Source organism: Nannospalax galili, unplaced genomic scaffold (genome assembly GCF_000622305.1).
Source record: "Nannospalax galili isolate Female #2095 unplaced genomic scaffold, S.galili_v1.0 scaffold777, whole genome shotgun sequence".
Classification (NCBI taxonomy): domain Eukaryota; kingdom Metazoa; phylum Chordata; class Mammalia; order Rodentia; family Spalacidae; genus Nannospalax; species Nannospalax galili.
In genome coordinates, this window is record NW_008341810.1 from 844394 (window position 1) to 867807 (window position 23414).

At 42.6% G+C, this 23414-nt stretch overlaps 1 protein-coding gene across 1 annotated transcript in view; it reads right to left on the minus strand.

The window, feature by feature from the left end:
* Window positions 1–1733: 1733 nt before the first annotated feature.
* Adgra3 (adhesion G protein-coupled receptor A3) overlaps window positions 1734–23414 on the minus strand; it is a 111915-nt gene continuing 90234 nt past the window's right edge. The window contains exons 15-19 of the mRNA XM_017799186.2: window positions 14858–14982; window positions 13336–13459; window positions 4791–4936; window positions 3442–3537; window positions 1734–3302 (exon numbers count right to left, since the gene is read on the minus strand). Coding sequence (XP_017654675.1) covers window positions 2060–3302; window positions 3442–3537; window positions 4791–4936; window positions 13336–13459; window positions 14858–14982 — 1734 coding nt within the window. The 3' untranslated portion in view covers window positions 1734–2059. The remainder of the gene's footprint in view (window positions 3303–3441; window positions 3538–4790; window positions 4937–13335; window positions 13460–14857; window positions 14983–23414) is intronic.

The following is a 23414-nucleotide window of genomic DNA, read 5'->3' on the forward strand; positions in this document are numbered from 1 at the left end:
AGGAAAATCAGACACTCAGGGTCATCCTCAGCTATATAGAGAGGTCAAGGCCAGCCTGGGCTACATGAAAACCTGCCTCAAGGGAAAAAAAAAACCAGTTCACAACAATGAAAGCAGAATCTTCATTTTCTACAACTGTTTGACTTCTTTTCTAGTCCTGCCCTATCCTTGGCAAGACCAGCTAGAAGGAAATTCCTCACTCTGCTTATGAACTGACTTTGGTCATTTCCAAAGCACTGTTTTCATGTGATATCAACTCATCCCAAGACAATCAGCCAGGAAGCAGAGTAAATGTACAGCCAATCTATTGGCTGTTTGCTTTGTTTCCCTACCATAAACAAAGTCTCTGAAGTTCACATCACACAAGGAGGCTTAAATAAAAGAATCCGTTTTCTTATTGCAAAGCAACCTCACTTGTTTCTCCAGCAGCACCCCAGTGAACAGGAAGAATGACCTGGTACTGGTGGTCGGTCCTACAGCGTGGTCAAGAAGTGCTCACAGCAAGCAACCAGTTCATTCTATCAGAACCTGAGGTTTACCAAGGTAAGCTGCTTGCCTCTTTTTGTACTTCTTGAACTTGTGCTTTTTGAGTCCAGTTTGATTCAAACCTTTAGACTTCTGCTGGAAATGGATCTAAGCTGTGCGATTTCTGTAGCACTACCTTGCATTGGAGGGAACTGGGAAATCCAGTGAGATGGAGGACCTGAATTAAGGACCACAGAGCTCTGACAACTAATGATGACTTGTGGATTAGAGCCGGTTGCCACTGGAATGGAATATAAAGGTCAGTACTTAACATGAAGTCAAGGGAACGCGCTCAGTTACAGCACAAAGAAAAGCCAATCTCAGAAAATCCAGGAGGAGTAAATGCAAAATTTAAATGGGAGCTCTTCGTGTCCATTCAAGAATAGCACCTGGGCAGGATCCTCAGGCACAGGAAAAAAAAAGCACTAAGAAAGTTAAAGGAGAGGCTGTGTCTCAGGGTAGAAGTCTTGCCTAGCGTGCAGGAAGCCCTGGGCTTGATCCTCAGCACCATGTAAACTGGACACGGTGCCTGTATTTGAAGCACCTGGCAGGTGGAGGCACGTGAGTTCGAGTTCATCCTCAGCTACATAGCAAGTTGAAGACAAATTTGGGATATAAGATCCTGAGGAAGGACAGAGGGGAGGGAGGGGGGAGGGAAGGAGGAAGGGAGAGAGAGGGGAATCGATCAAGGGATAAAGAGTTTAATTCAAATATAAATAATTGAAAGGTGATTAAAATGTGGAAAATAGCATTAATGGGATAAAGTGGCAAAACTATACAACTTAGTAAAAATGTTTTGAGGCATTTCCATTTTAAAAATCTGAGGGTTTTTTGTTTTTTTTTTTAACGCCTATAAGCATTTTAAATTACATCAATTCGAAAATCACTTTAGCCTAAATGTCATAACAGTAAAAGAAATCAAACAGGGCAGATGACAATTTATACCTAATTCTCCTTTTAAAATGCCACTTCATAAACTTTACTAAAATACAGCTAAATGCTCTGATTACTTTATTTACGTGTATGTATGTGTGTGTATAGGGACACACGTGGGAGTCAGAGGACAACTGGTGAGACTCAGTTCTCTTCTTCCATTGTGTGGGTGCAAGGGAAGAATCCAGGTCATCAGGCTTGGAGGCAAATCCCTCTATCTGCTGAGCAATCTCATCAGGTCCTAAAATGTATTTTACAAAGTAAAAACAAAAGACTGACACGACAAACTCCTATTTATTTTATTAAATACAGGCCTGAAATGTTAAGTAGATAGTATAGATTCTAAGAAACTATATTTTCCAACTTCAAAAATGTCTTATTGGTGCTTTGACAAATAAAATAATGCTCTAAAATTTTTTTTTTTTATTTTTTGGGGAAAAAAAAACCAATTTGAGAATACAAAGTAAGTAAATTACAAAGTGTATTCAGAATTGTTTCAAATCCCTAAAGCAGCTGTAAACAGTTTATTTCTAAATGTTGTAGCTTAAAGGAATGTGAGTATCACAGTTTGTAACAACTCTGTCTAGGAAGTCCAGCAACACTACACAGTAGTTTCGTGTTTCCATAATCCAGTCCTAAAGTTACCAGTGATATCAGTAGCTATCAAGGGTCCTTCCTGTCCACTGCTTTTAACTGATCCATTCTGAATGGCCAAGTTCAGGCCATAAGATTTCTGCTGACTTTCAAGTTCTCCTGCAGGTGGCTTCCTGACTACATCTTTTTTACTGCTAGTGGAAACAGGTTTTTCAAAATTGCGACTGCTTTTGGGAAGTGTGCTGCACGCATCACTGCTGTCTTGCTGGGGAGGGTTGTACTGTCTCTCTCTGTAGGCCAAATAAGCTCTCCGACTCCTCGAATGTCCTTCATTATTGCCGGGCCGGCTTTTAGGTAAGCCGTTCTGCACGCTTCCTTCCACGCTGGTCGGGACGTCGTAGGCGTATTCTCTCAGGACAGTGAGCCTGCTGGCCCGGTGTCCTTTACTTCGATTTTTATGGGGGCGGCTCGGGTGCACGTTTGTGCGAAACTGCACGTCTAAAGGAGCCACGTGCATCTTAATATCATTGTCCACTGAATGTTCGGTGAGGCTGTTATCCGGCTGAGGTGCGGGGCCGACAGGCAGGGCCCCGGCCTGGCACTGCGCTGCGGCAGCCTGCAGGTTTGTGAGCTTGCAGCCCTGGGAAGAATTCTTGAAGCTCGACGCACTTTTGTTTGTGCACGAAGACTCTGCGCTGCTGTTCGTGCACTTGGGCGCCTCTCCGTTCGTCCCGCTCGAATTGGGGGGCTGGACGTTGACCTGCACTGAATACGAGCTGCGTCCTGGGCAGCACGTCATGATCCACGCAAGTCTCACATCCTCCCTATTGACGCAATGGTGCACCATGAGGAACGCACTGAAGCTTAAACAAGTGGCTCCAAAAAAGAAGCTAAAAACCAAATCCAGAGGGTAGTACAGAGAAACGGCCATGGCCCCAAACATCCACAAGGCAACGAACAAGAGCAGAGTGAGGCTTGCGCCCAGGAGCTGGGAACGGAAAGTGTGCTCGTTCTCCAGGGTGGAAGTGGAGATCAGCGACAGGGACATGGAATCCTGGTGGCTCACTTCCCCGTTCTCAGTGGCCGCCAGCCGCTGCTGCTCCTCTGTGGGCTCCTTGAGCTCATACTTGCGCTCAGGGTGTCTTTTCAACTGAATAAATATGCTTAGGAAGTACATACAGTTTACGAAAGTGATGAAGCTGGCAGGTCCGTAGAAGGCTCCCAGGGATGGTTCCCAGGCCATCCAGCAACTAGGAGAAAGCAGCAGAAACCAGCTTAGGTGCCAGTGTTTCAGCAAACCATTTAAGACACTGCAATACACTGTGGTGCCTACAAAAGGCTTGAAAGAGAAGCAGCGGATGAGGGGCTCCGAGAAGACACAATACTCACTAGGGCGCACTCGGCCGACTGCCGTAGTTCTTGATGTTTGCAGCCGCAGTTATGCCACACACGATGATGGGAATCCCACCGCCAATCAGGTAGAACCTAGGAGAGATAAGGCCTGTTACCCCTTTGTAAGAGTACTTCTCACAATGTCTCAGTGCCTTAGAAGTCATTCTCTGAATACTAATTATTACTCTCATTGCACTAATACACTGGGCCTTAAGTTTCAGCGACTGCTTTTTTAAGTAGAACCATGCAGCTTTTGTTCTGCACTGGTCTTTGGATTTCTTTTTCAAATGTTGGGCCCAGAAGTCTCTGGGCTGAAGAACGCTGGTCAGCTGCTGCCACCGTGTGGACACAGTGAGAACAGGCGGAGGCAGGCAGGGCTTGCGCTGAGGGCTTTCAGAGGCACTTCCTTTAGATTCAGCTGCTGAACCAGAAAGTCAAGCCTATCACAGAAGAGCTTGTAAGAAAGAGCTTGCTGTGCCAAGGTTCACATACCCACACGATGCAGTGATGTATTAGTGACTGCTTCATGCTCAGCTAGGCCTGCACCCTGTGGGACCTCCACTGTGAACTAAGAGTAGGGAGGGTATCAAGACCGAAGAGCTTCCAGAGCACAAAAAGGCCTTCCATGAACTTAATCATCAATGATTTACTCATCTAGCACCATCAATCCCTTTACAATTCTTTTTATTATAATGGGTAGGAAGGACATAACTTGAAGCACATTTTATTTTTTGCAAGAGAATAAACTCTTGAGATTGTAACCTACAACACATGACCTCAAAAAATAAAAGCTAACATTTCACAGAGCCTACAAGAGAGCTAGGCATCCGTCACTGTTCTGCATGTAACCTGCTCCTGCCTCCAGCACACCAGCCCACTTTGGCCTGAGCTCCAGGAACACAGCACAGACACAGAGACTGATGACTGGGAGCTGGGAGGGCATGAAAACTGAATTTAGAACCAGGCAATCCCACTTACAAACAAGTCCATTCTTTTACTTCCCAAAATCCATATCAATTTTTTAAAATTTTATTTATTATTTTTATTTTACGTGTATGCCTGTATTGCCTGCATATAGGTAACTGCACCCATGTTGTGCAATGCCCATGGAGGACAGAAGAGGCTGTCGGAGCCCCTGGGACTGGAGTTACAGATAGCTGTTAGCTGCCATGTGGGTGCTGGGATTCGAACCCGGTCTTCTGCAAGAACAACCAATGTTCTTGACTGCTGAGCCATCTCTCCAGCCCCCCATATCAATTCTTTTTATTACACCTTATGACCGTTCTTCCACTAAAGCAAACAAAACACTGAATGAACACTTGTAATCCAACAAAGGTGTGAGATACCTGAGCATCGGCCTTGGCGGAGGGGGTGGCTCATCCGGATCCTGGCATCTCTTAGCCTTTTTAGTGACTTGTTTATAAATATTTCTAGCAGTAACTCCAACCCACAGTACTGTGGCAAGAGTAGAATAATGAAGAATGATCCCAACCTACAAGGAAGATGACATGAAAAGTAAAAGAAGTAACATTTCCACGGGGTTAGGAGGCATTGTGAAGGCCAGCAGTGATCACCTCCTTTGCCTGCTAATGAAATCAAGCAGTCTTAACCGAAGATCAGGGTTCCTCTGATTCATAGACTGCTAGCTGGATAGGAGGCCCACAGGCCGCCATGTGTGCTTAAGATGACACCCAGCACACCACACAACTGGGTCCAGAGCAACACAAAGTCAAAGAGTCACAGGTGCAATGTTGTCAATTAGAGCTCAGCTCCCAATGCCCGTTTTAAGCAGGCATACAGAAGGCAAGACTAGCAATAAACTCAACAGCAGAAGGTAAGGTCTTCAGTGTCCACCAGGCTCCGATCCGGTGATACAGTGCTGCCTTATACTGTAAGACAGTGACGTGGCGCAGTGATGGTCAAGTGGAGAAAGAAACTTTGCCTGGGTTTAAAACTCCATCCACCTCCTGCCCAATTGATGATTCAAATACAGTCACAAGCAGCAGTTTCCACATGGGAACCTTCGGAGGCTATGCAGTATGGGGCTAAACAGACTGTCTACACCAAACAGATAGCTGTAACGAGCAGTTACTAAAACTATCTGTAACAAGATATTAGGAGTGTCCTATTGAGGAATAATGTGACCACTCTACGTTTAAGTTTCTTCAATATAACAGTGAGGACTTTGCCAGCAGACACTGTCAGAGGTGTTGTGGGACTGAATGGGAACACTAGGTACTTAACAATGCCATTTGCAGTGTGTGTACATGACAGGGACTCAACCTATTTCCCAGTGATATCAGGAAGAATGCTGATCACATGACCTGTGCTTAAAGCAGCTCTAATTGAAGATGAAATTCTAGATGAGGGTAAAGAGGACATGAAAGACTTAGAGCATTCTTCATTTTTTTTAAAGGAAAATAAGTGCCATGTCTCGTTACAGCATCAAAGACATAATCTAGAATCTAGTTTTCTTTTATAGAGGTGAGGGTGAGACAAAGACTCGCTCTGTAGCCAGGAAGACCTGCAGCTCACTGTGCAACCCAGGCTGGACCTGCATTTATAGCAATTCTCGTGCCTAGGCCTCCAAAGTGCTAGAATTAGAGACATACCCTAACAGGCCCAGCTTTCCTAACTAATAACCTGCTACCTTTGTTGCTGTTTACCCCCAATTTCACTATGTAGTACAAGATGGCCTTGAACTTCTGATCCACCCTACTCTATCTCCTGAGTGCTGGGATTACAGGTATGTACCACCCTACCCAGTTTGATGTGGTGGTGGTGGGGGGGGTGTCGAACCCCTAATCAATACTTTTTCTGAGACAATTATTATAAGTAAAAATTCTAGCAATGAAATTGTCAGGAAAAAATTTCTCATTCTAAAAGGGTAGCTCCCCAATCTGAAGAAAAGCAAGCTGACACTACCAGATCCAGGTCAGTAACAACTGCTGGCATCCTCGTCCAGAGTTTCACAAGAACCAATCTGCAGCTGAAGCCTGTGAGCACAGAAGCTCAAACAGGTCTTAATTTGCAAGGGGACAAAAACCAGGATAGTCACTGCCTAGAGTAAAGCCTGCAGACTCTGGAAGTGCCAGGAGGGTAGATCCAGCTTGGTAGAACCAGGAGTCATTATCTTCCCAAGAACAGAAGTGGCTCCACAGTTCCCATCAATTTTGCTGGCTTGCTAGGAAAGAAAAGTTACAGACCAAAGTGGCACAAGAGTTCAGAACAGCCCGTGAGCCACAAACAGCCATGTGGGGCACTGACGGCGGAAATCAGCAGAGGCAAATTTGTTGCATAGAAGCCAGTAAATTTGAAAGGAATCGTTGATTTTTTTTTTTTTTTTTTTTACTCAAAATGATGGATTCTACTATTGCTGGAGAGACAGAATTTGAAATACAGTAAGTTAAGAATACTTCCAAGGCAGAGTTACAAGGCAGATAGTTTTCTAAGGGGAAGAACTTGATTTCTAAGCTCTGAAGTGTTTTCTATGGCATTTCTAAATTTCCAGAAAGTGTTCATACTTAATACTAATACTCCCAGCACTTGGGAGGCAGAGGCAGGCAGATCTTTGTGAGTTCAAGGCCAGCCTGGTCTACATGGTGAGTTCTAGGACAGCTGGGGCTACAGGGAGACCCTGTCTCAAAAAGACAGAAGACAGAAAAGAAAACTAAATTCAGGAGTAACTTTCTAAAAAGGCTATTTAAATTAAAATTTAATTCAGTCAAGGCTTGGCCAATCTGTATTTAAAAGACATAGAATAGATTACTGCTACTATCCAATAGAAATGAGACGACAAAAAAATCATCTTAGAAAAAAAAAAAAAAAAGAAAAGAGAAAGAAAAAAATACTAATACATTCCACTTAACTGATTTTTAAAATGGAGACTTTTTAAGAGTTTGATGACATCTGCTAACAGTCACATGGACAAATCATTAATCCACAAGAACCAGAAAAAAGGAGCCAAGATCCAGTAGAGAAGTTTCTATGGGAGCATGGAGTTTTCCATTCAACACTTGGGCTGTACATACAATCTCATGGTCAGACTTTCTTCCAAATTAACCAAAATCCAGGAAATTTCCCAAATATGTTAGAAGTAAGTAATCCACAGAGCATGTAAAAGATTGATTGCATGTCATACGTTGTTACTTAAAGCTGCCTTGGGCTGGAGAGATGGCTCAGTGGGCAGTGCAGATGTGAGGACCAGAGCTTGGATCCTCAGAACCCAACTAAAAGCTGGGTAGCTGTGGCAGCCACCTGTAATCCAGCATTCAGGAGGTGGAAGCAAGGAGTCCCTGGAGCACACTGGCTAGCTAGACAAGCTGTGTCACTGGGCTCCAGCTTCAGTGAGAGATCCTGCCTCAACAAAGAACAGCACTGGCTGTTCTTGCAGAGGACCCAGGTTCAATCCCCACCACCCACATGGCAGCTAACAACCATCTGTAACTTCAGTTCCAGGGGAACCGACACCCTCTTCTGACCTCCACAGGTATTGCATGATATGGGTGCAATTACATGCAGACAATACGCTCATATACATAAAATAAAAATAAAAAATAAATATTTTTAAATAACCTTTATGGTGAATAGTCATATGTGAGTAGACAAAAATGAAAATAACAGCAACTTCCACTAGTGAATGAGTTACCATAGACATATAAGTGGTCTGATTTAAACCCCCATCACCACCATGAAGTCTGCATTATTTAACCTTGAGCTGCAGGCACAGCAGCTCCATGACCAGCAGCAGGCTCTTTACACTCAAATATAAGGGTCCACCAGGCCTCTGTCTTTAGGGAGACACAGTGACGGAGGTGAGCAGAACAGAGTCAAGCAGACTAGCATTTTGATCATGTCTCTGCCATGTAATACCTGTAGTGATTTGGGACATGTTATTTTAATTTTTTAAGATTTATTTTTCTTTTCAGTTACAGGTATATATGTATGTCTGTGTGTGGGTATGTGCACCTGAGTGCATGTGCCCTTGAAAGCCAAAGGAGTTGTATTCCCCTAAGAGCTGGAGTTAAAAGGTGGCTGTGAGCTGCCCAACATGGGTGCTGGGAATTTGAACTCTGGTCCTCTGAAGAGAAGTAGTCCAACCCACATTATTTTAATTCTCCATGTCTCAGTTTATGCATTTATAAAATAGGTAACAGCAGCTCTAAGGGTTACTATGAAAGGTACAGAATAGTTGGCAGGTAGAAAACTCTTCCTGTTTACCAATTAAATCTTCCCACTGGCTCCCCCAGCCCAGCAGAGCAAGTCTCTAGGTAACAGAAAAGGACACCTCAGCAGGGCCCCTGGCACACTACAACTAAGAAAACCAAGGGCAGAAAATGAATGATCCAGCAATTACTCGGTGATACGATGTTCCAAAATGGGTTGACGGCCCCGTCTACTCTCCAACTCTGCCTCTTGGTTCTCCTCTAGTTCCTTCTACAAAAAAAGTAGAAGAAATCTGGAACTGATTTAGAAACTGCACTAGAATTACCGGGCTCTGCAGTAAACTCTCAATCAGTCACTGTGGAAGGCACTGTCTGAGAACCACCATCCTGCTGGTGAAATACGTGAGGGAAGAAAGAGAGCTATGGAAGAGAGCTACACAAATTAAGTGCAGTTACAAAATGGCACATCAAAGTGTACACAGCAGGGCTTAGGCTTTGTTTTATTTTTTTATTTTTTTATTATTTTTTTTAAGACAGATCTCACTGTATAGCCTTGGCTGGCCTGGAACTTTCTATGTAGACCAAGCTGGCCTCAAACTCAGAGATCCACCTGCCTCTCCCTCCAGAGTGCTGGGATTAAAGGCATGCCTGGCAGGGCTGTTTTGGAGATGGAAGAACTTGAGTATCATTTAATTTAGACAACCCAACTTGGCATTTTACAGAAGAAATAATAAAGCCCCTGTTAGGTTGAGTGACTTGTAAAATAAGTTGTTGAGGCACATGGAGTGTTATCACCTATCTAGCAGGCCCTGGGATCCTAGCTAGCTTTCCGCACTCCACCACCCTCCACCCAGCCCTAACGACCCAATACAACAAATACAACGTGAATACAACTACTTTAATGTGAAAGCAAATCCAGGAACACCGAGGCAGGAACACAAGAGGCATACTACGTCCTTCACAGGACACTATACAAACAGAAGAGGAACTATGACGCCTTTAACTAAAGGGCGTTTGTTCCAGGAGTCCTAAAGAAGTCCACGCAGTGCCTCTCCTTTAAATTTCGGAGAGAGCATGAAATAGCACTCAGTCCGGCTTAGTTCCTTAATGAATAAATGACCACGTCTGCTTCAGGAAACCAAGGACTACTGGATAAAACAGGCCAGTCTTAAAAGTATGTGCTGAGGGTTCCCCTAACAGGAGGGCCTATGCATGTTGTGGCTTGGCGCTTGACTTCTACTCTCTGCAAACACAGGATTCTCTTTGCTTATCAGTAAAACTGCTGAGCACCTACTATGGATCAGGTCCTGTGTAGGCCCCTGGATAAATGTGCATGAACCAAATTAATACAATTCTCTCCCAGAGAGAATTGAAGAGTCCAAGGACCACCTAGAGTCCAGAGACACAAAGTTTCATAGGCTCTGTGGAGTTTTAGCAAGCACTGCACACAAGGGAGATGAGGATGGTAGCTCTGCAACTATTACTAATAGTAAACTGGGACCTTCAGTGGAGGTGGGAAGCAGCATGACTGTAGGAGGGACCAACAACAAAGGCTCCTCTTCTATGGATTAAGTTGACCCAAGACCTTGCTCTAAAGGAAAGCATGCTTTCAAATACATAGGAATGGCTGATAAAGAAATACAAGGCATACCCAACTGCATCAGTAATACAAGCAATAGTATGAGTAACATTTACTGAGCGGTTACTATAAGCTGCTGCTATTGAAACTCCTAAGTCATTTAATCCTCTGGACTTAAACACACACAGAGACTTTAAATTGGCTCTCAGGTATACAATACTGAGTTAATCACAAACCTTAGACCACAATAAACTGACTGGGCCAAGCCCAGCCTGTGCCTATTTTCTAATTAGTTATTGTTAATTACGTAAGTATCCAAGAACCCACCAGCAAGACAAAATTAGGACTTTGACAACCACCTATAGCTAGCCATATAATCCCCCAATTCGAGGTAATTATCATCCCATGTTCTTACTCTTCAGTTTGTATTACAACTCTCTATAAAATGAACTGCCGATGTGATTGTGATTTCTGAGCCATTTTTCACCCAAGGCTCACGGTGGTCTTCCCTGCTCACTGCATGTATAACTCACACAGAACGCCAATGCTGAAGTGCTCACTGTCTGTGATGGGCATTCGTTTGCTTCCAGATTTCTGCTTTTATATACAAAACTTCATGAATATTCTTATTTATGTGCATAATCATACCCAAAAAGGCAAAGTCACTCTCGGACCCCAGGAGTAAAACTACACTGTACAGTTTACAAACATCTTACTTGAGAAGGTAAAGTTTGTTGGGGTCCATCTACTCACATGCCCACCAGCAATGGTCCTGGGGTCCATCTACTCACATGCCCACCAGCAATGGTCCTGGGGTCCATGTGTTCATCAGAACTCACACTGTCAGGCTTCATTTTTGTCATCAGAAAGGCATCGATGGTAATTTACTGTCTTCACTGACACTTTCATGACCACCAGTGCTGCTGAGGACCTGTGTCTCATACCTGCCCTGTGTGCCCACTCTTCAAGGAAATGCCGGGCCAGCTCCTGCCACTTCTACTGGGAAGTGGAGAGTTCCACCTGATTACAATGATGAGCATGTTTTTACTCTAATGCTCTTCCAGTTGTCCATACTGTAACGGCTTCTTCCAACCCATAACCTGTCTTCACTTTGTCTAAGAGTGCTGAATAAACAAAAGTACTTATTTTTAATCAACTGCATCTGTTTTCTAATGAATACCTTTAATATGTTATTTAAGAGATCATTTCTTGTCTCTGAAACTCTTTCTATTATTAATTTTAATATTTCTATCCGGACACTAAGGTTTCAGTGTGCTCCGAGTTGACTTTTTAAACATGGCAAGAGTTTAGATCGCCCTGGAACAGATTTTCCTGCCTCTGTGTTCACGGTGGTTTCTCTAGCCTAGAGGATAACGCAATCCTCCTCTGCCATGCCCCAGGTCCTGCAGGGCTGTGAGTCTGTGCGCTCTCTTATGTGTTGCCTCATTTACTTCTTAAAGGCCATAAACCGCATAAGACCTGATGACAAAAGACGATCATCCAAGTCTGTTTCTAAAGGGTCTTGGCTTTCTTTGTCACTTTACTTTGATACAAATTTAAACATCATCCACTTTCTCAAAAGCTTCTCTACAGAGAGGTAATTCAGCAGACCCTTCTGATGTCATCTTTCTGTGGTATAGGTCTTCCCTGATTATAAACTCACCTATAAATCTAAAATACGTCTTTGTAGTTTTTACATTATGAAAATGGTATTTCTTGCATGCTATGTTTCCTTGCAGTCATGTCTACACACTAGCACAGGAGACTTTCATATATCAAAGTTACATTCAATCTTTGCTAAACTTTCATGTCATTTCTAGTAATATAGGTGTGAATTATTTCTGGGTTTTGATATAAACAATTATATCATTCAATAATTTAATTATCACCTCAATCTGTAGATCAGAAAACTGAGATATAAACACACTACCTACTGAAATCAGGATTTCAAATTGGTACCTGTATTCCATGATCACCATAGTACTACAGTGCAAGGGATGGAAACAATTTCTGGAGTATTAGTCAATCATAAAAAGAAGGAAACGATGCCATATTCAACAATACAGTTAAACATAAAGGATATTATACATACATAGGGTAAATGCTGCATTGTCCTACTTATCTATAGAATGAGTTATTTATAGATGTCAAAGTCACAGCAGCAAGATGATAAGTTACCAGCCATCAAGGGGAGAACATGAGAAGATGCCACCATGTGGGTGCTGGGAACCAAACTCTGGTCCTCTGCAAGAGTGGCCAGTGTTCTTAACCATTGAACATCTCTCCAGCCCCAGTGCTTGGTATGTTTTATGCCACAATTTGAAAACAGTTAAACAAATTGCCCCACAAAAAACACACACAGTAAGTGGTAGAACTGAGATCCAAATCTGGGCATTGTGACACTTCATTGTTTTTGTTTTGGGGTTCTTTTTTGTCTTATTGACATGGGGTCTCCCTGTAGCCCCAGCTAGCCTGGAACTCGCTACATAGACCAGGCTGGCCTTGAACTCAGAGAGATCCACTTCTGCCTCCCGAGTGCTGGGATTGAAGGCATGTGCCACCACGCCCGGCAACACTTCATTATTATATTACAATTTTTTTTCAAGTGCACGCAACACCCAAATAAGGACAGAAAACTAAACATTATTTCCTATTTTTATACTGACGAGGACAGGGCACCAATGTCAACACTGAGCTACAAAGGAATCGTGTATTTGAAGACAAGACTTAACTATTTAATTCTTTACATTTACCAAATCTGATAGATTTCTCATTTTTACATAATTTCTACTGCTTTCATCAAAGGATTAAGTCATTTTTTAAAATCCTGTCAGAAAATGCCACTTCCTTTTCAGTCAAAGTCAGGATTTTAGAAACATCTAAATGAACGTCAGGCACTGTAATGACATGACAGCTAACACACAATTGCAGAGGACACAGACAAGCTTTCAAAGTTAGGCATTTGGCTGGGGAATGACAATTCAAAACTCCAAGAGTGCTGCCAGACTGTTTAATGGGCAGGCATTCGGTTTAACTCGTAAAGAAAGGGATTTAAAGAAACATCTTGGCCTTTCAAAAGTAATGAAACACAATTATTTTCTAGCATCAGAATTTTTTCCCACCGTCAGATTTTTCATTTTGACTTACTGCCTGACAGACGCTGGTGTTTCTAGTCTGGGTTATTCCTCCCACGAAGACCACGCAGGTCAGGAAAACGTGAAAGCACAAGTTCACAAGCATGTGCCAGCTCTTGACACTGATCCGAATCAAGCTGTTGGGGACGGGGGGACACGAGCAATCAGTTCAGAGCAGGGTAGCAGGACTCTGACTTGCCTCTACAGGTTAATTCCAGCTGCATTAAAGGTCCGTTTTAAATGCTTTATATATGAACCCTTTAGTAATCAAACATATATCATCAGTGCACACATACACATGCATGCACACGTTCTGAAATCATGTGAACTATCATTTCTTACTAAACCTTATGTATTAAAAGACAAGCTATGTATAGAACCAAGGAACCCACTAAAAGCTAAACAAATTGTCCACAACCATTCTGATTATGGGTGACTGCCACTAATGTCTGCAATGGCTGGATGGCCTGCCTGGCTTGCTGCAGCGTGCCAACGGGCTTTGTCCTGACCAAGCACAATGATGTGGTTGAAACACTCAATGCATTTCTCCCTGGCCTTTTGTAATGAAATGTTGAAGTCTCTCTTTTATTTATTTATTTTTTTAATATCAAAATCACCTTTTGTTTCCTAACTAAATGTCAAGAAATGCCATACATGTCCAACTTAAATAGGAAACTGTTTTAGCACAGCCTTTTATAAACTGGATTTTTTGCTTAGCAAATCCTTTTAGGTCCTTATTTCTAACCAAAATATAAAAGTTTCCGTAGCTTTGCCTCCAATTAACAGAAGCCAAATCCCATCCTTAAATGCCACCAATTTTCTTAAAAATGTCATTTTTAGAAAAATGTATACCACAACAGAAGAAAAAAACATATGATACAAACACCAACAGTCTAGTGTCTGGAGGTATCTCAGTAGGGACCCCTGGAGGCGGTAAAGTTCTACCCTCCTGCAGGCCCTCTTGCTCCTGTGCCTACTCCTGGTCCTAATACCTACCTCTCTTCCAAACACAAGCCCATGAACCTGGGAAGAGGAAGACACCCTCAAGAGAACAGGGAGAGAATGAGCCAATTCTCTGGGGACAAAGGAAGCCCTTACTGTTTGGTATTGGCTACTTATCTCTCAGATGGCATGGAATGAAGGCTGTGTACATTTCATGGTAAACATCCTTTGTAAGGACACCTTATCTGTGGTGATTTGAATAAGAAATGTCCCCTATAGGCTCAGGTATTTGAACACTTATTCCCGGGCTGGTGGTGCTGTTTGGGGAAATTTAGTGTCACTGGGGGCAGGCTTTGATAGTCCACAGCCTCTCACACTTCCTGTTCACTCTTTGTGCTTTGTGTTTGTGGCTGAAGATGTGACTGCTCAGTTTCCTGTGGTCCCCTGATGCCGCCTCTCCTCTACCATTGTGGGCTCTTCCTACAGTGTTTCACAATAGTAAAAGTAACAAAAGTAACAGCATCATATTTAAGTGTGCAATGCAGTCCTCCACAGCAACTACACAGATCTGTAATGGCCAGGCGTGCTCTCACCTGTGATGGTACATGTAACTGATGATGACGGCCAGGAGACAAAGGAGGAGAATGATGGCAGTGGTATAAATCACAGGATGCAGGAGACTGGCAGCCGGCATGTACAGCTCTGATCCTGTCAGATCCTGAGGGGAGAAAAGAAGGTCCGGCCAGGAGCACTGTTAGAGACATTTAACCACTGGGACTTTCTCTGGCCCTGGCAGCTCCGTGTTCTAGTCCAGCACTAATGTTCCTTACTGGATGCCTTCCTGCCTGGCACTGTGTCAACTACTTATGGCAAACTTTCTTTTTAAAATTTATTCTTTGGAACTTTTATACATGTATACATTATATCCTGATCTTATCCATGCGGCCCTCCCTCCAACTGACCCCAGATCCCCCAACACACATCTTTTCCAAATTCATGTTTTCTTATTTTTTTAAATAACCCACGGAGTCTAACATTCCTATTCAGTCCTGGACTGAAGCCTAAATACTGCTTGACCATGAGAGGACAGAACATGTGGGAAGCCCTAAGGGACAACCACATACACCACTCTAATGGCCTTTCACCCACTTAGCACTCTCATAGTCACCAGCCGAGACAGCATGGCAGAGACATCGTCTCCAGGGCAACACAGCCATCAGAAGTCCAGTCCAAGTTCCACAAATATGAACAGAGCAAACACTGTACAAGATGTGGTTCCCGCTCTTGCATATCATAGCCATAGGGGCGAAAGACATACAACAGATCCCAACAATGCTTGCACTCATGGGAGCAAAGAGAGCCCTGGAAGAGCTGAAACCCAGTGACAGCAAACCACCTAGCACTTACCACAACCCAGGCACTGACTGCTTAGTACTGTATCCAGGGCAGCCCTGAGGCTGGTATATGATTAGCCCCATTTTGCAGCTCAAAAAACTGAGACCCATAAGTTAAACACTGTGGGGACTGGATGACCCAAAGGAGCTTGGCTGCCAAGTGTGTATTTGTAAATTCAATATGAACACTATCTCAGTCAAAGAAAGCAAGCATCTTAGACCTGCCTTCACTGGTATAAGAAACATTAAAAGATTAGTCTTTGCTTTCAAAGCTGTAGAACTTTTGGTCTACGACAAGAAATTCTAACATTTTAGTCACACATACACACACACACACACACACACACACACACACACACACACACCCCTATATAGCTATATAGATAGATAGATATACTTACCCTGTAAGACTTGTTTAAGAAAAGACCCTGATGCATTCTTAGAACCTGAGGACCTGAGACGGCAGATCTCTTCCACACTCTTTGACCAACCCTCTTTCCCCTTACTTTGTGCTAATTCTTTCAAACTAGCTAGACTGTAAGGTCAGACCCCAGCCAGGGGGAAAAAAAAACAGTATTCTTACATTAGGAATAAAAACCTATCAAACATCCAGCTCAGGTGTACTTGCTGAATCTGAACGACAACTCGAAGCATCCTTTTGCAAAAGCAAAAGCTGCTTTTAGCTGTGTGTTCTTTGTGTGGTTTGGGGTGGGGGAGTCCTTAGGCCTCAGATTTTATTGGTAAGTCATAAAGGCACCTGTACTGTCACCAGGTTTACACAAGGGTCAAACCTGTAGACCTCCTTGGTCTTTTCACTACATTCTTTCCCCACCGACTCCTAATGGTACAAAGGGGTGGTTGGGTGTAGGAGGGAATTCACAGTGATGTATCCACGTCAATGTCTGAAGGAAGCAAAGATAGGTGAAAAGGGAGGGTAACCACTGAAAACTGGGCAAGGAAGGAGAAGACATCCTTAGGGAGTGGGAAAATTCCAGGAAGGAACTGGAAGCCAAGAATATAAAACCATAGCTTGAAAAGGATGGTATCTCACCACCTTTAACAAACCCAACACCTGAACAAAAGATGAATAGTTAACGACAAAAATCAGTTAATGGGAAGCTAGAGACTGAGCACAGGAAATTGAATTCCAACTTGACTGCTCCACTGCACCATGACAAGCTCCAACTTGCGATTCATCCATTTACTTGACAGCCATTAATTGGGTGCCCACCATGGCCAGGCACGGTGCTGAGCAGCAAATGTGCATGTGCAACCACAGGCAGGGCAGATCCTCGGCCCTCAGAGGACTCAGGGAGACACAAGAACTCAGCACACAGAAGGAAAAGGAAAAAAGCCTCACAAAGCTTCTGCAGTCTGCCCTCGTAAGGGGCCCACGATAATGGTCCCCAGCACATGGCCTTAAAGCATACACACATTCACTAAGTCCAGAATATTAAGAATGTTTTTAAATGTTGAGGCAATGAACATCAGCTAGACATGGAAAAGAAAAAAAAAAAAAAAGGACAATACTCCTTGATTTCTCTGAAAAGTGGCCATATCAGTACAGAATTAAGGGCTAGGGATAAACTTTCAGTATCTTGGATAGAGCCTCCAGCCCACTCACTACCTGTTTTGGATTCCTGGAGGAAACAGCACACCGCCACTGAGCAGCTGCATGAATTAGGGTGAACATCCTGGAAGATGGAGTGGCATCAGCATCTCAAAGGGTGTGGGGATAGACAGGAGGGTACACAAGTGCCTCCCATAGTCCTAGGCTGAGCTAAGATCCTCGAAATAACCCAATTTAGCTCCCAAATGATTCCAAGGAAAAACTGAAGAACAGCACAGGCCAGAACTCCACCCAATCACAACAGACTCTTCTCCCACAGGAGCAGTGACCTAGCTAAATGCAAAGAGAGGCCTTTTGGTAACAGACCGAGAAGAACTTGGGAAAAGCCACACTGTAAATAGACAAGGATCTGTAGGGCAAAAAGAGAACTGAAGCTTTTATGCAGGTACAGATTAATCAAGATAGAATCATCGAAAATTTAAAGGTCAATGATGGGTTTGGATTTATGGCAGGTCCATCACCCTGGTCCTCTCGTAGCCAAAAAAAAAAAAACTTTTTTTTTAATCATACTTAGCTTTTCAGAAATAAAAAGAAGCGCAGCTTGCTAGATTGAGCAGAGCAAGAGAACGTAAGAGTCACAGAGGCAAACAAAAGTAGGTTAGTAAAACAGCAAAGAAGTTAAAGAGCGACACACAAGAAAAGAAATGAATCAATGATGAATTACAGCAGTGAAAGCAGACTCTGACATTAAAAACACATTTTGCAAAAATGATACGCAGAGAAGACAAAGTAAACCTATTATTCCCTTTAATAAAAAGATAATTAGAAAGATAGAAAAAGGTCCCACCCCACACCACCCCAGTCCAAGGCTAACGGTGACCTTCATGCTTCTTCCTGGCAGAGAAGTGAACAGAATCCAAGCAGTAAATGAAAAAATAAAGTTTTCCCCACAAATAAACTGGAATTCCTACACATGGGAGAAAAGTTACAGAAATAGTCACCATTCAGGTTCCTAACGAAACAGATCATTTATGAGAGCAACAAGAGGTACTTCAAGCCTAACAGTGCTATATATGAGATCAATGGGAATTTTTAATTATTCACTACCATTATACCAGTAAGAATAACTAAAACCCATGGCTACTCAAGTTCTCCAGGATCTGAACAAGGGATGCACTTGGAGGATGGTATCTCAGGGCATCCTTTGTATGTCAGAATATAGTTACACTAAAAGCGGGCCAGTGAAACTAATTTTAAAAGATCTGAAATTAGAAATGTAAAGAAAAGAGCGGGGCATAAAGAGCAGACCATCATTTCTATGACACCTTTTCCATTTTTCTTAAGAAACAAAGGGTGATTTCTTTAAACCTCCTCTTTCTTCACACAACACTCAAAATTAGTGTTGGCTGAATTATGGATCTCTATGTGGAAGGGAAATCACACTAGAAGACCTTGAAGAAAATGAAGATGAAGAGCCTCATGAACTTGGGATTAGGCTAAGATTTCTTAAACAGACACTAACTACAAAAAAATAAATAAATAAAATAGACCGCAACACAAAAACATTACGGGAAAGGGGTGAATGAGAAAATTACCTAACAACAGAGACCCAGTGAAGAGCTCGTATTCACAATTTCTATCAAAAATCCCTTTAAAACAGCTCAATTAAAATCAGGCCAGGATTTTGTAAGGGTTTCACTAAACTGTCAAAAAGAAAAATATACATGGGGCTGGAGAGATGGCTCAGCACTTAAGAGCACTGGCTGCTCTTGCAGAGGACCTGGGTTTAATTTCCAGCACCCACTTGGCAGCTAACAACTGTCTGTACTCCAGTTCCAGGGGGATCCAATGCCCTCTTCTGGCCACCATGGGCACCATGCACACAAGTGATACACTTACCTATATATAGGCAGAGCACTTATACACACAGAGTTTTTAAAAATTAAAAAGAAAATACATACTGGCTCAGTATCTTCAGTCACCAGAGTGTCCAATGAGAATCACAACTGTGTATTACAATAAACAATAACAGCAACAAGAAAATAAGACAAAGGATTAGCAAAGATGAATAACAGCTGAGAAACCACTACTGCTGAGACAAAACTGACGATGGCCACTTGGTGAACCGTGGGGCATTAACACCGAAGCCGAGCATGTAAACAGTCTACCACCCAACAAGTCCACTCCTGAGTACGCACATCCAATGAAAAGCACGTGCATCAACAGATGAGCAGCTTCCTCTTAATAACCAAATGTCCATTAGCAATCAAATGGACAGATTTTAGTATACGCACTCCATGGACTGTGAAAAAGTATAAACTGTTGCTATGTGCAAAGACAAAGACAAATCTCACCAGAGTAAGGATGAGCAAGTCCAGACACACAGACTGTGCACACACTGTACACTCCACACAGGAGGAATGTAAGAACAAAGAAAACTTATCTACAGTACAAGATGTCAGAAGAGTAGAAGAGGGGGAAAAAAAACACTTTTCGTGCTGGGACAATCGTTGGTGGCTAACGGACAAGTCACACATAGAACAGCATTGATGCAGAATGAGGTTTGACCAATAGTAAAATTTAATGAGAAAGTAGAAATAACAGCTGGTCCACAAGGACCAATTTCATTTTGGGGAAATTTATCCTTTAGATAAATCATTAAGGGGCTGGAGAGATGGCTCAGTGGCTAAGAGCACTGGCTGCTCTTGCAGAGGACCCAGATTTGATTCCCAGCACCCACATGGTGGCTAACAACTGTCTTTAACTCCAGTTCCACAGGATCTAACACCTTCTTCTGACCTCAGCAGGCACTGAACCATAAGGGTGCACTTACACACATGCAGGCAATACCTTTATAAAAAATAAATAAAATACAAAAAAGATACATCATTAAATACACAAAGTGACACTATACAAGAGAAACACAAAAACAGACAACAGAGAAAAATCTAAGAAATGATAGCAGGGCCACAGAATATGCCTCAGAAATTTAAGCCAAAAAAAGAATGTCAAAGCTCTTCTTTTCTCTCCATAGATCCTCACAGTGAGACTCGAGGTGCAGCAGAGTGGTCAGAACAGTGACTCTGGAACCAGACTGTCTAAATTCAAATCTTAGTTCCAAAACAAACCTACCTCCTCCGTTCCAGACCTGAGGACAGAAGTCAGTGACTATACTATGCCACAAGACACTGCAGGTGCCGACATGTAAGTGCCTACTGAAGACCGTATACCACTCTGCCTCAACTTTCCTGGCATGCGTCACGAGCGCTGTAGTGAAGACACTGGTCCACAGAAAGAAGCACAGCTTACTTATGGTTTGTTTCAGCACATGTGAGCATATATGTACTTGGACACCAGAGGTCACCATCAGGACTATTAAACTACTCTCCATGTTTTATTTTGAGACAGATTCATTCCCTGAACTTAGAACTTGCCAATTCAACTAGCTCAACAGGGATTACCAGGGATCCTTCTGTCTCTGCCCCACTGGGGCTGAGATTACAGGTGGCCAGCACTGTACCGGAACTCAAGTCTTCATGCTTTCACAGCAAGCACTTTACCAGTGAGCCCTCTCCCCAGGCAGGAAGCATGGTTTAGAACGGCATATTCAGCAAGCAAGCTTTGTGTCAAAATGAGAGAAAAGAGGACTGCATATTCATACTGTTTCAACACAGAAAAACCACTTCAATATGCAAGAAGCTATTAATTAGAGTTTCCATAAATGAGAGCTGAGGAGAGGTCAGATTTTCACTATTTACTAATGTGCAGAAATAATTAAAACATTTGTTGCAGATGAATTAACAATATTTAAGCCAAAGAAAATGACTGGCATTTATGGTCAACTATGAACTAAACTAAGTGGAACTGTAGTTTATTTCACTCAGCAAGCTTCATATAAACAAATCTGCATGCATCATCACACAGAAGAAAGCAAGGAAGCGGCCACTAGCCCTCCGTCCAGGCAAAGGTGGAGACAAAGGTGATGGAGCAGAGACAGCACTTTATCTTCACAGCCATGGCTGACTGAAGTATCCAGCTGGACACAGTCTGGCCCTAATCATTACTGATTTCTATTCAAGTTCCTCCCCTACTGCCAAGAGCTCCTGTGACTCTTCCTATCCCTGCTGGCTATTTCTGGTATCAATTAAGCAAATCCAGCTTCTGTTGAACTTTTTTCTCAGGCACCCTCAGAGCTCAGATGTAACTGAGTACAGTAGGATAATCAGAACCAACCAGTGTCTACACTGGACTTAAGAGCAAAGGCAGTTTTTGTATTTTATTTTTTAAAAACCACAATACTCTCTAAAATTGGGTCAAAAAAAGGAAGAACATGGACTAGCTCCCAAGAGATAGGGACATTCAGACATCTACACTGAAGACAAACAACTCTGGGGACTGGAGAGATGACTCAGCAGTTAAGAGCACTGACTGCTCTTGCAGAGGACCTGGGTTTGATTCCCAGCACCCACATGGCAGCTACGAACCGCTCTTAACTCCCATTCCAGGGGAATTCGACGCCCTCTTCTGACCTCTGCGGCACTGCACAACACGGGTGCACTCACATACATGCAGGCAATACACTCATACACATAAAATAAAAATAATAAAATATTTTTTTTTAAAAGCAAAACAAGTCTTTATTAATAAACGTTTAAAAGAAAAAAAGCACTGGTTTCCAATTTTAAAAAGACATTGCCTATGTCCTTTGAAATTTTTTTTTACATTTTATTTTGTGTGTCGCGCACGCATGTGTGCCACAGCATGTGTGTGAAGATCAGAAGACAACTTGCAGGATTCAGTTCTCGTCTTTGATCAGGTGTGTTCCAGGAATCAAACCCAGGTCATCAGGCTTGGCAACAGGTGCCTTTACCAGCTGAACCACCTCACTGGGCCCCCATTACCTATTACTATCTTCACCTAAGTTTAATTACTAAAGAATGGGTTTTAGTAGTAGTTCTGAGGATTGAGCCCAAGGCCTCACACATGCTACTGAGCTACACCACAGTCTTAAGTGACTTTGGTTGTATTAACTGCCTTTCTGTTAAAGAAGCAACTCTGAATTCCCCATATACCTTAATATAACAACACTCCAACTGTCAACTGTGTGTTCCACGCTTCTGCCTCTAGGTGGCAGCTATAGCTAAGAAATGGATTAGAATACTCTGAAACCAAATGAAGAAAAAAAAAATCGTAGCCCTATGTTTTAGTTTTGAAAAATTGTGTTTTGAGTTTTTTAAAAGATTAAAAGTCTTAAAGATAAAAGAATAGCTTATTCCTTCTAGGAAAGGATTACACTAATTTAAATAGTTTAGAAGAACAGCTATGAAGTTCAAAAATAGATGCTTTAAACTAGCATTAGATTAAATAAAAATTAAAGCATCACAGTAAAGCTTAGAAAATGCTGGGTTTTTTGTGTTTCATTTATTTTGCTCAACTTTTACTGGTTAATAGTATATACATTTCAGACATCATTGTATCTCTTACTGTTTCTCCTTCAAATGCTACACACGTAGTTTTCAGTTTATTTTATCCTCAGAACTAGAATGAGAAAACGCCTTTAAGCCAAAAGAGAAATTGCCTCGCGCTAATTAATGTTTTACACTTTAACTTAAAAAAAAATCATTACATTTTATTTGTTTATCTTGCCTGCTTGGGGGACAGGGTGCAGGGACCACAGTGCACAGGCAGAAGAGGACAACCTGAGGCAATGTTTCCCTCTTCCACCATGTGGTCACAGGGTTAGAACTCATATCTTCAGGTTTGGTGGCAGGCACCTTTACCCACCGTGCCATCTCGCTGGCCCATTAATCTTTATGCTTTAATGTTACAAAATGGTGAAATGTGAATTGAAGAAACTGGACTCCTTGTGAAGAGAACCATAATAATCAACAGCAACTTTAAGTACAAAGGGGTAAATAATCTTAAAAAAACGAAGCCGAGTCTGTGTGACAGACTCCACCCACCACCATCAGGTATCAATAATACGCATGTTCGAGTAGACAACTTCATGGGCAGTTCAAGCACACTGCCTAGACTTGTATACAATGCTTCATGATGTCACAGAAAAGATAATCCTAATACCTGCGAAATCACCTACCAACTTTGCTGCCTCATCAGCCAAGGGACCTGGAAAGGTATAGAAAACTGAAAAGCAAAGAAAATAAAGCAACCGGGGGGGGGGGGGGA